General features: G+C 37.9%; 2 protein-coding genes across 2 annotated transcripts; both read left to right on the top strand.

Moving 5' to 3' along the window:
* Window positions 1–1,749: 1,749 nt before the first annotated feature.
* On the top strand, window positions 1,750–5,153 carry LOC127263454 (serine/threonine-protein kinase Nek6-like). The gene is made up of 13 exons (XM_051292478.1): window positions 1,750–2,336; window positions 2,420–2,489; window positions 2,576–2,644; window positions 2,716–2,762; window positions 2,869–2,914; window positions 2,984–3,064; window positions 3,140–3,182; window positions 3,263–3,312; window positions 3,390–3,474; window positions 3,550–3,599; window positions 3,664–3,737; window positions 3,830–3,881; window positions 3,963–5,153. Exons 1-13 carry the CDS (start codon window positions 2,212–2,214, stop codon window positions 5,001–5,003), a joined length of 1,833 nt encoding a protein of 610 aa, XP_051148435.1. The 5' UTR covers window positions 1,750–2,211; the 3' UTR covers window positions 5,004–5,153.
* Window positions 5,154–10,076: 4,923 nt separating this feature from the next.
* Window positions 10,077–12,759, top strand: LOC127263373 (protein SMAX1-LIKE 3-like). Its single transcript, XM_051292360.1, has 3 exons — window positions 10,077–11,426; window positions 11,511–11,643; window positions 11,736–12,759. The coding sequence occupies exons 1-3, from the start codon at window positions 10,240–10,242 to the stop codon at window positions 12,627–12,629; spliced, it is 2,214 nt and encodes a 737-aa protein (XP_051148317.1). The 5' UTR covers window positions 10,077–10,239; the 3' UTR covers window positions 12,630–12,759.
* The last annotated feature ends 286 nt before the right edge of the window (window positions 12,760–13,045 follow it).

Genomic DNA, 13,045 nt, shown 5'->3' with positions numbered 1-13,045 from the left:
TACGAAAGAAACAAAGAAGGGTGGTCGGTCATGCATAGATTATATTACACATTATTGGTTAGGTAGGTAGGTAGGTAGTAATATATATATATATATATATTAATATATATTGTTTTGTTTTTTGTGTTGGGTATGAATGAGAGTGTTTATATTCTTGAGTTGAGTTGAGAATATTAATAGAGCCAAATAGATAGACAGTGTTACAATATAAAATTGAAATATTCTATTTCAATAGTAAGAATATGTACATATTTATAATAATATATAAATTGTTTAAACAAAATATAACTATTATAAATATAATATATTGCTTCTAAATATATATATATATATTTTTTATTGGATGCTTCTAAATATATTTTAACAAATAGAGAGGTTGTTTATGCATTGCAATTATATATACTAGTTAATTTAATTGTATCTCTATTAATTGATCCATTTGAGTCACTCACCCATAACCAAACCAAACCAAACCAAATCATAATCATGCTCATGCATTCTCTACATACAAACCAAGCTCAAATTATCTCTCTCTCTCTCTCTCTCTATCTCCTCTCTCTCTCTCTCATTATTGTATATGGCAAATGAATCTTAAGGTATGTTTCTTAAATGGAATTTTCTCGAATTTTACTATTTGAATTTTGCGTTTTCTGAAAAAAAAAATATATATTTTTTTCTTTTTTTTCATAAAATATCCCATTAAATATTATTTTAATATCAAACTCAAATTGAATTTTCTCAAATTCAACCTAAAGAAACACACCCTTAATTTCTAATGCAAAGATAAGAAATTTATACTATATACTCCCTCTATTCGACTCTAAAAATTATATTTATCCTATACGTCATTATACTTAACATTAAAAATATTCTTATATTTGTATAATTGTTTTGTACAAATATCCTAGTATTAGTATTATAAGACATTAATAAAAATATTTTTGTAATTTTTTTTTAATTTGTATTACAGTTTTGATATAATTATTAATATTCAAATATCAACGCATATGAACCTTAATTTTTTTCTCTATGCTGATGGAGACGTGTAAACCAGATTTCTCTCTCTCTCTGCAAAGAAATTCAACAAAGAAAGGCAATGGAATGGGACGGGACGTAGGTGGATTAGGGTTGGCGTGGCCACATATATACAAAAGTAGCACTAATTAATCAATTAATAATATACAATTTTACAAATACTAATATTATATTGCAATATAATAGAAATAAATGCAAAAATACTAAACTAACTTTATTATTAGTAAGTCATGATATAAATATTTGTGATATTGTATAAATAGTATGTTTAAAAATAAATAGATACTTTGCTGAGGAAGGAAGAGAGAAAATAATACTCCCTCAGTTCCATAATTATTATTTATTTATTTGTTTTTTGCACGATAGTTTTAAAAATATTAATATTATATAATGACTAAAAAAAAGTAATGAATATTACAAATTGTAAGGGTATTTGATAGTACAATTACTGTAAATTAAAAAAAAAAAAGAAATGGAGGAGAAGTTTATTTATTTTTAGTTAGTTAGTTAGTTAGTGTTGTAAGGCTAGTCTGCTCTGCTCTGCCCTGTAATTACTGGGACTAGTGCTAATGCCAATGGTAATGGATTGCAGAGCATCAACCATGAACATGAACATGAACATCAACCTCTTTTATCTTTTTCTTTTTTAATATCCTAGTCCTTCCTAGTATACTATAATTAATGTTTCATATTACTGATTGCCTTTAATCTTTCTTTTTTTTCTCTCTCTAATCACACCAATCACCTCCTCCTCTCTAACTTTCGGCAAACCTTCATGCTGCTAAACCATCGTTTAATTTTATATCAGCAGGCGTTTGACCTCAATATGTCTTTCCCTGGCAACCAAACGCCACCGACTGCCTCCCACCCCACCCCAACCCCACGTCTACTAAACCCAAATCAACAAACAAACTGATAGATAGATAGTACAACCTTCCTTCCTTCCTTCCTTCTGCAGTCGACAGTCAGCTGCTGAATGATAATTGCTTCCCAATAAATTCAAAGACACACCCACCCACCCACCTCCTTCCTTTGAACAGGTCTTCTTTCTGCTCAGAGCTTTTATCTATTCATCTCTCTGATCCAATCGAAGACGTCCAGGACTTGTGCTTCTCAGTCAAACCAACTGATCACTCATATTTCTTGCTGGGATTTGATCTGGCTATTTCTTCAGATATGCATGCCCACTCACAAAACTATGGTGATCATTTCAAGATGGAAGACTATGAGATCCTTGAGCAGATTGGCAGAGGCGCCTTCGGACCTGCGTTTCTTGTGCTTCATAAACCTCACAACATCAAGTAATTACAGATTGCCACTATTCAATCTATCTATCTTCACATAACAGAAAACTTACATGATCCCTGTCTTGATTCACTTGTAGGTATGTCCTCAAGAAAATTAGTCTCCCTAATCACACCACAGACAAATTCTGGCGAACCGCCCACCACCAAGTATTAACTAATTAAAATCGAATACTTTCTTGCTGCAACTTCCAACTTGTTATATCTAGATTTGCTCAAGTTCAAATTTGTTGCAGATGGATTTAATTGTGAAGCAACGACATCCATACCTCGTCGAGTATCAAGATTCTTGGGTGAACGACCAGGTAATACTTCCTTCTCCCTCTTCACAAAAAGAAACAAACCCATTAATCAAACATCATTATTCAATCTGCAGGATAACTGTATATGGATCGTTACCAACTATTGCCAAGGGGGAGACATGTATGTAATTATGTTACTGCTCTGCTCTGTAATAACTCATATACAATTGCAGGATCCTTGTAGATTGTCTTAATTCTTTCTGTATCTGTATATGTCCGAAATGAAGGTCTAAGATGATAAGGAGAGGAAGGGGATCATATTTTCCTGAGGAGGTGATTCCTCTACATTGAAATTCTTGCCAAATATTATCTGCTTTGGCTAAACTCAGTTAACACTTGCAGAAAATATGCAAATGGCTTACTCAGTTGTTATTAGCCATCAATTATCTACATTCGAATCGAGTCATTCACCGCGATCTAAAGGTTGGCTTTTGTCTACCACAAAGTTTTCCATTCATGTAACCTGACCTGATGATCCCATTTTCTTTGCCCTCCCAGCTGTCTAACATATTCCTTACAAAGGAAAACGATATCCGTCTTGGTAAGAATCCGACTAACACTTACCTTGTTTTCTGCTAATCTAGTTTCTGCAGTTCCCTCACTACATTGAACTTATTGCAGGCGATTTCGGACTGGCCAAGCTTCTTGACGAAGGAGGTCTCACCTCATCGGTAACAACACTTTTCAATGTGATTTTGCTTGTGCAATGACAGAATTTGTCGTGATAAACTTGTGAACCTCAAACTAGGTTGTTGGAACCCCCAACTATATGTGCCCTGAGCTTCTTGCAGATAATATCCCATACGGCTATAAATCAGACATATGGTCTCTCGGTAATAATCTAAATCAATCCAGAAACAAACAATTCCTGCTCTGCTGCTGAAACAAGTCGTTTTTCTTACATCTAGGTTGTTGCATGTTCGAGATTGCAGCACACCAGCAAGCATTCAGAGCTTCTGTAAGTTCTTCTTCTTGATTCACTTGTTTTGTGCTTGCACTAACACTATAAGCATCTAAAACAGGACATGTCGGGACTCATCAACAAGATCAATCGATCTTTGATCTCTCCGCTACCTATTATATACTCGTCCACTCTGTAAGCATTTTTTCCACACAGACTACTAATCGTTCGCCATTCCAAGTTTCTGTTTCCAAACACCATATGATTGTATCTATTGATCATTGCAGAAAACAGATCATCAAGAGCATGCTAAGGAAGAGTCCCGAGCACAGGCCTACCGTGAGTCTATACTCTTTTATCATTCGCCTCTCAGTGTTATTATTGTCGATTCTTGATGATGTTTGAATTTGCATTTCATAGGCAGCCGAGCTGCTAAGACACCCGCATTTGCAGCCATACCTTCTTCGCTGCCACAACCCCTCGACTGTATTTCTTCCTGTGATGTCTCCATCTCCTAAAAACACAAAGGAGAAAACAAAGAAAACGGCAACTAGCAACAGCTCAGGGAAAAGGAAAGACGCGAAAGAAAGAGAGGCTAAACTAAAACAAAGGGATCTGCTACCATTATTTGATGAGAATACAGATGTTCAGTACCCGAATTTGCTGGAAGGCGATGTCTTGATAGAAGACAGGCTTGAGACGAAGAGGGTCGATCCGACAAGCTATTCTGGAAAGGCTTCTCATGACAGCGAAGATTCTAAAAGCGGCGACACAAGATGTGAGACTACTGCTTGCATTGCAGATGATCCACTGGAGTCTTCCTCACTTAAGAGGAGCTTTGATGTAAAGGATGATTTGCCTGCATTATCCAATAAAGGGTTGATGGCAGAATTGTCATGCACTCCCCAGCAACCTGCAAAACTAGAAGTCGATGATGAGAATGTCACTAAGGAAATTGAGAATAAGCAAGAAGATACCGTGACTTTTGCCGCCAAAGTTGTGTCTTTTATTGAAGAAGACACATTGCTGGCTAAAGGAACCACAAAATGTGCAGCTGATAAGATAGAAGTCATGAATGCTTCCGGCGAATCCGAATGTAATGCTCTATCATCTGCAGTTCTACCAAACCTCGATGTCGATAATGCAGGAACTCAAGCAGACAATTCAATTGAGTTGAGACAAACTGATAAAGAGGACGAACAGCAGTCACATCAACAATCCAATTATAATGATCAAGGCAATGAGGAAAGTAAGAATGAATCTGAAATCCCTGTGCCACAGAGAGCTGATGCTTTGGAATCATTGCTGGAGTTATGTGCAAAATTGCTGAAGCAGGACAAGTTCGATGAACTGTCAGGGGTGCTGAAGCCATTCGGGGAAGGAGTTGTATCTTCAAGAGAAACAGCAATCTGGCTGACTAAAAGCCTCATCAATGCACAGAAACTCCCCAAAGAATCCTAATTATAAAAAAGCAATGAGTGAATATGGTGCCCTTTTTTTAAGTCTTTTTAAGTTATGGTTACATGAAGAATGTGTGCTGTGTATGTTCTTGGGATTGAACTTGTAATTATTATTGAGTGTGTTGAATGAATGGATTACAATTTTTGATTATTTCTTCTCTCACTTGTAGTAAAACCCTTTTCAATTCTAATACCAGCATGCCATGTAAATACTCAGAGCAACAAATATTAATCATCCCTAATTGTCTGAGTGTTCAATCAAAACTTTGCAACAAATTTCTACTAAGCTTCTTCCAAGAACTTCAATAGTACTTGTTAAGCTTTGATCAATGTTGTATCACGTGCACATCTAGAAGTGACAACTACCTCCCACATCAAATATTTTGTTGTTTTTGAGACCTAACAGAAAGGGAAACAATAATGTGTTTTTTTCTTAAAAGATACTTTCTTCTGTATGAAAAGAAAGTAGCCCACAAAAATAAAAGTCTACCAGAGAGGCTTTGGTTGCCTAACTCTCAATGTTAGAGAGAGCATCATAATCATGACATATATATATATATATATTATTGTGGAACCCATAGAGCCACCTCACATATCATAGCCCATACCATAAAACAACAGAATATTAATTTACTACTAATGAAATCACAGACCCCAAAAGTGGCATTATCAGCCTCATTTCAGCCCCCATCAAATTATTCAAACTATACTACAATTCTTGACAACTAAGCTATTTGTCGCCTTCGCCTACATTTGCAGCTGGCCCCATAATTGTTACTCATTAGCCACAACCCTAATTTGCTGCTCTACACATTAGAATCAATGCCCCTGTTTTTCCTTTCTTTAATTCCTTGCTAAGAAACACAGAAAGTGTTTTAACTCAGAGGTGTGAATGAAAGAGATGAGTGTATTGTACAGTACCTTTCTTTGGGGGCAGGCCACGTGTTCGCATCCAATACGATGCCGTCGCCGACCAGTCTATTTGGAATCATTCACACTGCGGGTGTGACTGCCTGTCACCCTTTCTTCTCTGTCACCAGCTGTCACTGTAGCCTTTCCCATCCCCACCCTCGTCTCTTTCCCCTTTCTCTCTATAAATTGTACAATTCCCCAAAGCACCATGTACCACCTGACTTCAAGCCATTAATCGCTCCTCTTCTCTTCTCAGTCTTCGAAATTTGCTCTTGATTTTCGACAATGGCGCAAATCAGCATCCTCGAGGTCGCGGTAATGCTGCTTGTTGCGGTCTCTGCGTACGCCGCCACCGCGTCGGCTCAGGCATTCGCTCCGGCGCCTTCGCCCGACGCTGGAGGTGCGTTCTCTTTGCCGGTCTCCGGCGCCGTCGTCGGAGCTTCGCTTCTGGTCTCGGCGTTCGCACTGTTGAGGCATTGAGTTGAAGCTGAGTATGGTGGACTTGTTGTTAGGCAGAACAGTAACATTATTATGTGGTTTGCAATTTTTGGTATGCAGTTTGGCATTTCTGTGTATCTGCTTTTGTGCATTGTGATTGCTCTACTATATTACTATTATTATTCTTTTGTATGGTTGGTTGCATTTGTGTAAAATAAAATTGAGGATTCATATTTATCAATTTTCTTGTATTGTACCATTGATTATTGTTTATTTTCAAAATCAAGAATTTGAAGCATATGCAAGGAACATTTAAAATGTCAAAAAGAGACCAACAAAATCAAACCTCATTACATTCTATGGTAGATTATGACAAGATAAGATAATCCCACCACTGACTGATATATTTATTACATATGTATTGTTGCTTAAAGACTAAGTCGAATAATCACACAGTTATTCCCCACCTGGAAAGAAGTAAACAGCAAGAATCAGTCAACAAACAGCACATACCTTTACCAATAATATGGCAGACAACCATCCCACAAAAACATGTGCTGTACATTTTAATACTATCATATACCTATATATTAAAAAATCAATCAAGCCTGTCTGTCATCTTCCCAAACTTATGTACATTATGTTTTCTTACAAATGGGGTTGGGGATGGGGTCTCATATTATAAGTTTTCTTTCTTGTCATGGAGAAATCTGGACATAGCAAGTTAGATACATGATAGTTCATTACAAACAAAACAGCAAAAAGCTAATTCAACTATAAATACGGCCCATGGGCCTATTCTAAAGCTCAGGCAAGGAAAAACCATAACTGTTGGTGGGCTTGGGTTCCTATCCAATAATTGAGAATCAATAATGTTATTGGGTTCCTATTCAGCTATATCATCTCTCTGGAGAGATATCTCAGCTAGACACGATCAAGAACACACAATGCACAAGAAACAGACTGTGATTATGAAAAACATATTTGAAAGATGTGTAAAGAATAATGATATTGGAAAAAAAACAAACACATGGTGTTCTACTAACTAGAACAAAGTGAATGTTCTACTATACTACCCTGAAGGGGCCTTACTTAGCATTTTGAATCTGGAAAAACCATCGAAGCGTTCTTCGTATGAGGTTGTGGTGTGGATTAAGAACACCCAATCCCAAAAGTAGCCAAATCATTGGTGAATTCTCAGCATTGCAAGGCACTAGAGTACATCTGTGTTGCTTTCGATCTCCTATGATCTCTGGCATCTGTTTCTTCTTCTTTTCATCGTCCTCCACATTCTCTAAACTTGCCGAGACCATTCTAAACCACAGCAGGGTTATTCTCATTTGGCTTCCCATGGTTATCCAACTTCCCCTCTGCAATTAATTTCTTCTTCATCCATGCCTCATTTCTGAGGATATGTATACCCTATCGATCACCACCCTTTAACTTTGCAACAGTGCCGTGATCACAAGTAGCCATCAAATGCCCCAAAGCAATTGCCTCCCCTTTGTTGTGATCAACATTATCTTCCTCGCTAACCTCAATATCATATTCAGATTGGGAATCATCATCTTTAACACCACAACAATGGCGTTCATTGCCGAATCCTTCTGTAACTAGTCAAAATAACCTAGTAACAGCATAATTACTCTCCTCGAATCATAACTCTGGTTCCTATCATCGTCTTTAAACCCACTGGGCATCCATTACATTGTTACATAGTGCATACTCAGCATATTATCCCAGACCCGTTCCACTCCTCCTCTGCCCACCCACACCTGGTAAAAGCCCTAATTGCACATACAAAGTTCCCACATACGAAATCCAGAACACAATCAAATCCCTAGCTTTCTTTTAACAACAGAGATTAAAGGTGGTTGCCAAAAAACCGCACAAGTGACTTCACCAATTGCGTACATCTATCGATACAAACGATTAGGTTACCTGATTTTTGGATCGAAACCCAGAATGACAGGTTTTCTCAACTCGAAGAAGACTAATTAGATGATTTGTCCAAATTCAAAATGCTCGCATTTGAGGTATTCGAATAAGGGACGCAACGCAATCTAGAGAAGTGGAGTATAGCGGCCGGTCCAAACCGTAACTCTGAGGCTTTATCATGGCGTCACTTCCATCCTCAACCTTTCTCACTGCATTTCTCTCCTTCTCGAACGAGGGTTTTTGTTTATTTTGACGCAGAGGATCTAGCACTTCAGGGTTTTTAACATTGGGCTTTCGTATCATTGGAATTCAGGCCCAGTGTATGCAATTGGGCTTCCATTTGTTGTTAAAAAAGAAAATAAAAATGACAGATATTGAAGCTCTATCAATTTTGTTCTCTCTCTCTCTATAAATATATAATCCCCATGCAATGGAAAAGGTTGGTGGTACATGCAGGCAAAGATTAATGATTTTTTTTTTGTTTGTTTTTCACAGTTTTTCACTATGTAAATTATAAATATATATATATTTAAATATTATAGGATAAATTATATAATACTTCGCCGTGGTTTCGTAAGTTTATATAAATAAAAAACGTAAAATATTTTAAATAATATTTTTAATAAAATACTCCATCCGTTTCAATACAATGGTCTTGTTTACTATTTTTGTCCGTCCCAAAATAATAGTTTTATTTCCATAAATAACCATATCACTGTATAACTATCCTTATTCTTTTATTATTATTACACAATTGCCGTTGTCTTTTACACTAATACACTCACAAGGGCAAAAATATCTTTTACTTATACTTTTTACCAACTATCAATATAATATCAATATTCCTTAAATCTCGTGTCCAACACAACTAAGACTATAGTTCTGGGACGAAGGGAGTACAAGAGAATGTTATACTCCCTCCGTCCCATAAATATAATCTTAATTGGGTTGGACACGGGATTTAAGGAATATTGATATTATATTGGTAGTTGGTAAAAAAGTATGGATAAAAGACTTTTGTGTCATTGTGAGTGTATTAGTATAAAAAGTAGTGGTAGTTGGGTAATAAAAATAAAAAAATAAAAAAAATTTTATGATAATTTGGTTATTTATGAAAATAAAATTATTATTTTAGGATAAATAAAAATAATAACCAAGAATATTATATTGCATCATAGACTTACTGATGAATATATATATGTATATTTGGAAGAAATTGTATTATTAGTAGGGAGTGGGTGGCAGTGCAGTGGCCCCTTTATTCTGTGTCTGTTTCTTTGACAGTCTTTGATCACTTTCAATTCAAAGAGCAAATCGTATTACGCACACACAAACACAATTCGTCGTATTCTGTGCCCCAGCTTCCCATTAATTCCTCCATCCTTTTTTATTTATTACTATTATTCTTTCCTCAAAGCCCTCAAAAATCTGTTCTGTTAAATTTTGTGACAATAATATCATATATAGATAATTCCCCCTTAGTGAATTAATTAGGATTATAAATATACATAGATTCACACACACACACACATACGGGTCTGTGTGTGTATCTGGAAAAAGATGAAATTGAGAGTAAAGCTGAATAGCCTTTGGTACTGGTGCAATATATATATATATATATATTTTATTAATATTATTAATTGGTCGTCCTTGTCACCACATGCCTTCCACTTTCCCATTCCCAATTTTCTTTGGACCCCTCAAATTTCCCCTTTTTTTTTTTTCTTTTCTTTTCTGTCCCAAAATTAAAACCTCATCTGCAAGGAAAGAAGTAACCATATATCATATCATAGATATCCCAATTAATGATCCATCCATTTTGCACTTGCCAATTCCTCTTTCTGCTGCCCGCCATGAAACCAACAACTTCCCACCTCTGATCCTTCCTTAATTAGCTAGGGTTTGCATTAATTTTCTTGATATATATATATATATATGTGCAATTGAAGATGAGACAAGGTGGGGGAACTGTGCAGCACGCGCTGACGGCGGAGGCCGGCGGCGTCGTCAAGCAGGCGGTGGTGCTGGCGAAGCGCCGGGGACACGCGCAGGTGACGCCGCTGCACGTCGCGAACACGATGCTGTCGGCGTCGACCGGTTTATTCCGTGTCGCCTGCCTGAAATCGCACTCGCATCCCCTCCAGTGTAAGGCTCTGGAGCTTTGCTTCAACGTCGCCCTCAATCGACTTCCGGCGACGGCGTCGCCGTCGCCGTCGCCGATTTTGGGAGCCCACCACCGCTCCTCCCAAAATCCGGCCATCTCCAACGCCCTCGTTGCGGCGTTCAAACGGGCGCAGGCTCACCAACGGCGCGGATCGATCGAGAACCAGCAGCAGCCGATCCTGGCCGTTAAAATCGAGCTCGACCAGCTCATCATCTCCATCCTCGACGATCCCAGCGTCAGCCGCGTGATGAGGGAAGCTGGATTTTTGAGCACGCAGGTGAAAAGCAACGTCGAGAAGGAGGTCTCCTTGGAGCTCTTCACGCAGACGACTAATTCATCATCATCGTCTCCATCAAATTTGGGGAAAATCACCCCCGCCAATTATCCAGGCGAGGAGGAGCCAATTAGGGCAGAAGATGTGAACGTGATAATCGAAACATTACAGACCTGTGGAAGCGGAAGAAGAAGTCGAAGAAGAAGCCTCGCCATAGTCGGAGAATCCATATCCAATTTACAATCATTAATCAAAGGATTGATGGACAGAATCGACAGAGGTGAAGTTCCAGGGAGCTTGAAGGAAGTGAAATTCATAAGCATTCCTCCTCTAGATTCCTTCTGCAATCGTCACAGGGAAGACGTGGAGCAGAAGATCGGAGAATTGACGTGTCTAGTTAAGAGCCTCGTCGAAAAGGGGGTGGTGCTCTACCTCGGAGATCTCAAATGGATAAGCAATTACAAGGTCAGTTTGGAGCAAGAGAGGGGTTACTACTGCTCTGTGGAGCACATGATCATGGAGATTGGGAGATTAGTTTGGAGAATTGGAGAGACTGAGAGGTTTTGGCTGATGGGAATTGCCACATTCCAGACCTACATGAGGTGCAGAAATGGCTGCCAGTCCCTCGAGACTGTCTGGGGTTTACATCCTGTCACTATTCCCGCCAACAGTCTGGGATTAAGTCTTGCTTCAGACAGGTAATGTAATAAAAACCTAATTCAACTTGCAGATGTCTGAAATTAATTTAATTTCATGTTTGCGTGTGTAATGATTTCTCTCAGCGACAAAAGGGAAGAAAGTTTATCGATGATTGCAGATGGGCAAGAAACCAAATTTGAAGATAGCAATGGGGCCACTACACTGCCCTATTGGCTTAAAGATGAATGCAGTAGAAGAAGATTCAACAATGATCAGGTCATTATCTGTTCATCTTTATTTAAATTAATAATATATATATATATATATACTTTTATCACTTTTATTTATTTATCTTTTTGGGTTTTCAGAACAGCGAATCGATGAGGGTAATGTGCAATCAATGGAACAAATTCTGCACTTCATTACAGAGACAGCATGAAGGAACCCTAACGTTATTATCATCGTCATCATCTCCTCCATTTCAAAACCCTAACCCTAATTCTACAGCAAACTCGAATTCTTCGAGCGACGTGGTTATGGAGGTGGAGCCATACGTGCCAAAGTTCAGAGAATTCAGCGCAGAAAACCTGAACATCCTATGCGACGAGCTGGAGAAGAAAGTGCGGCCATGGGAGAGAGATCTTGTCCAGGATATCGCTGGAACTGTTCTGAAATGCAGGTCCGGAATGCTGAGGAGGAAGCTGCAGATGCAGATATCAGCCATTAATGACGGGAAAGAAGAGACGTGGCTGTTCTTCAACGGCCCCGACGACGCGCAGGCGAAGGAGAAGATAGCCATGGAATTGGCGAGAATCGTGTTCGGATCTTATTCGAGCTTCGTGTCCATCGGATCGAGATCGGACGAATTCAGGAGGAAGAGAGGAAGAGATGAACAAAGCTGCTGCACCAGTTACGTCGTCGACAGGTTTTCTCGAGCGGTGTCTGCGAATCCTCACAGGGTTTTCTTCGTCGAAGATTTCGAACAGACGGATGACTGCTCGAGATTGTGGATGCAGAAGGCGATTGAGAGGGGGAGAATTGGGATTGGGAATGGTGGAGAGGAGATCGGATTTGGCGACGCCATTATCGTTTTGAGCTCTGAGCAGTTCGGCGGCGAGACGAAGAAGACGACGACGATGCACTGTGGACCGTTGGATTTGAACGTTACGGTTGATGATGAAACGGCAGAGGATCGGACGGTTGAGGATTTAGGGATCCTTGATAATGTTGATTGCCATGTAGTCTTCAGAGTTCACTTGTAACGCCATTAGGGTTCTTTTAATTTTAATAATCTTTTTTGGTAAATTGCTTTTTGTTTTTAAGAAAAAAAAAAGAAAATCCATTTTATAGATCTATATTAATTAAAGAGAGGGAGAGAGAAAATATTTATTAGATTACATATTTGATATTTTTGGTCTTTGATTTTTTTTTTTAATAAAGTAATTGTAATTGTAATATTATATTTGTAATTTAAGTAAAAATTAAAAATATTTTGGTATTAATGTATATTATTTTTTCTCATATTTTGACAGTAAAATATTATTAATTTTAGTACCTAACTATATTTATACAACGTCAATATAAATTTGTACGTGCTTTTATATGATACATATATCGTGCTATATAAAAATATATTGTTCGCCTTCTATATATATATATATATACACACACGTGTGTT

This window comes from Andrographis paniculata, unplaced genomic scaffold, assembly GCF_009805555.1.
Source record: "Andrographis paniculata isolate CXL003 unplaced genomic scaffold, ASM980555v1 Contig69END, whole genome shotgun sequence".
NCBI classification, from domain to species: domain Eukaryota; kingdom Viridiplantae; phylum Streptophyta; class Magnoliopsida; order Lamiales; family Acanthaceae; genus Andrographis; species Andrographis paniculata.
This window is presented reverse-complemented; position numbering and strand designations above follow the sequence as displayed.

What these genes read in the sequence shown, in the direction of transcription:
- LOC127263373 (XM_051292360.1), top strand. Translation starts at nt 10,240, where the DNA reads ATGAGACAAGGTGGGGGAACTGTGCAGCACGCGCTGACGGCGGAGGCC. An exon ending in TTAAGTCTTGCTTCAGACAG is followed by an intron (nt 11,427 to 11,510) that starts GTAATGTAATAA and finishes GATTTCTCTCAG; the next exon opens with CGACAAAAGGGAAGAAAGTT. An exon ending in GAAGATTCAACAATGATCAG is followed by an intron (nt 11,644 to 11,735) that starts GTCATTATCTGT and finishes TTGGGTTTTCAG; the next exon opens with AACAGCGAATCGATGAGGGT.
- LOC127263454 (XM_051292478.1), top strand. Translation starts at nt 2,212, where the DNA reads ATGCATGCCCACTCACAAAACTATGGTGATCATTTCAAGATGGAAGAC. An exon ending in ATTCTTGGGTGAACGACCAG is followed by an intron (nt 2,645 to 2,715) that starts GTAATACTTCCT and finishes TTCAATCTGCAG; the next exon opens with GATAACTGTATATGGATCGT. An exon ending in TCATTCACCGCGATCTAAAG is followed by an intron (nt 3,065 to 3,139) that starts GTTGGCTTTTGT and finishes TTGCCCTCCCAG; the next exon opens with CTGTCTAACATATTCCTTAC.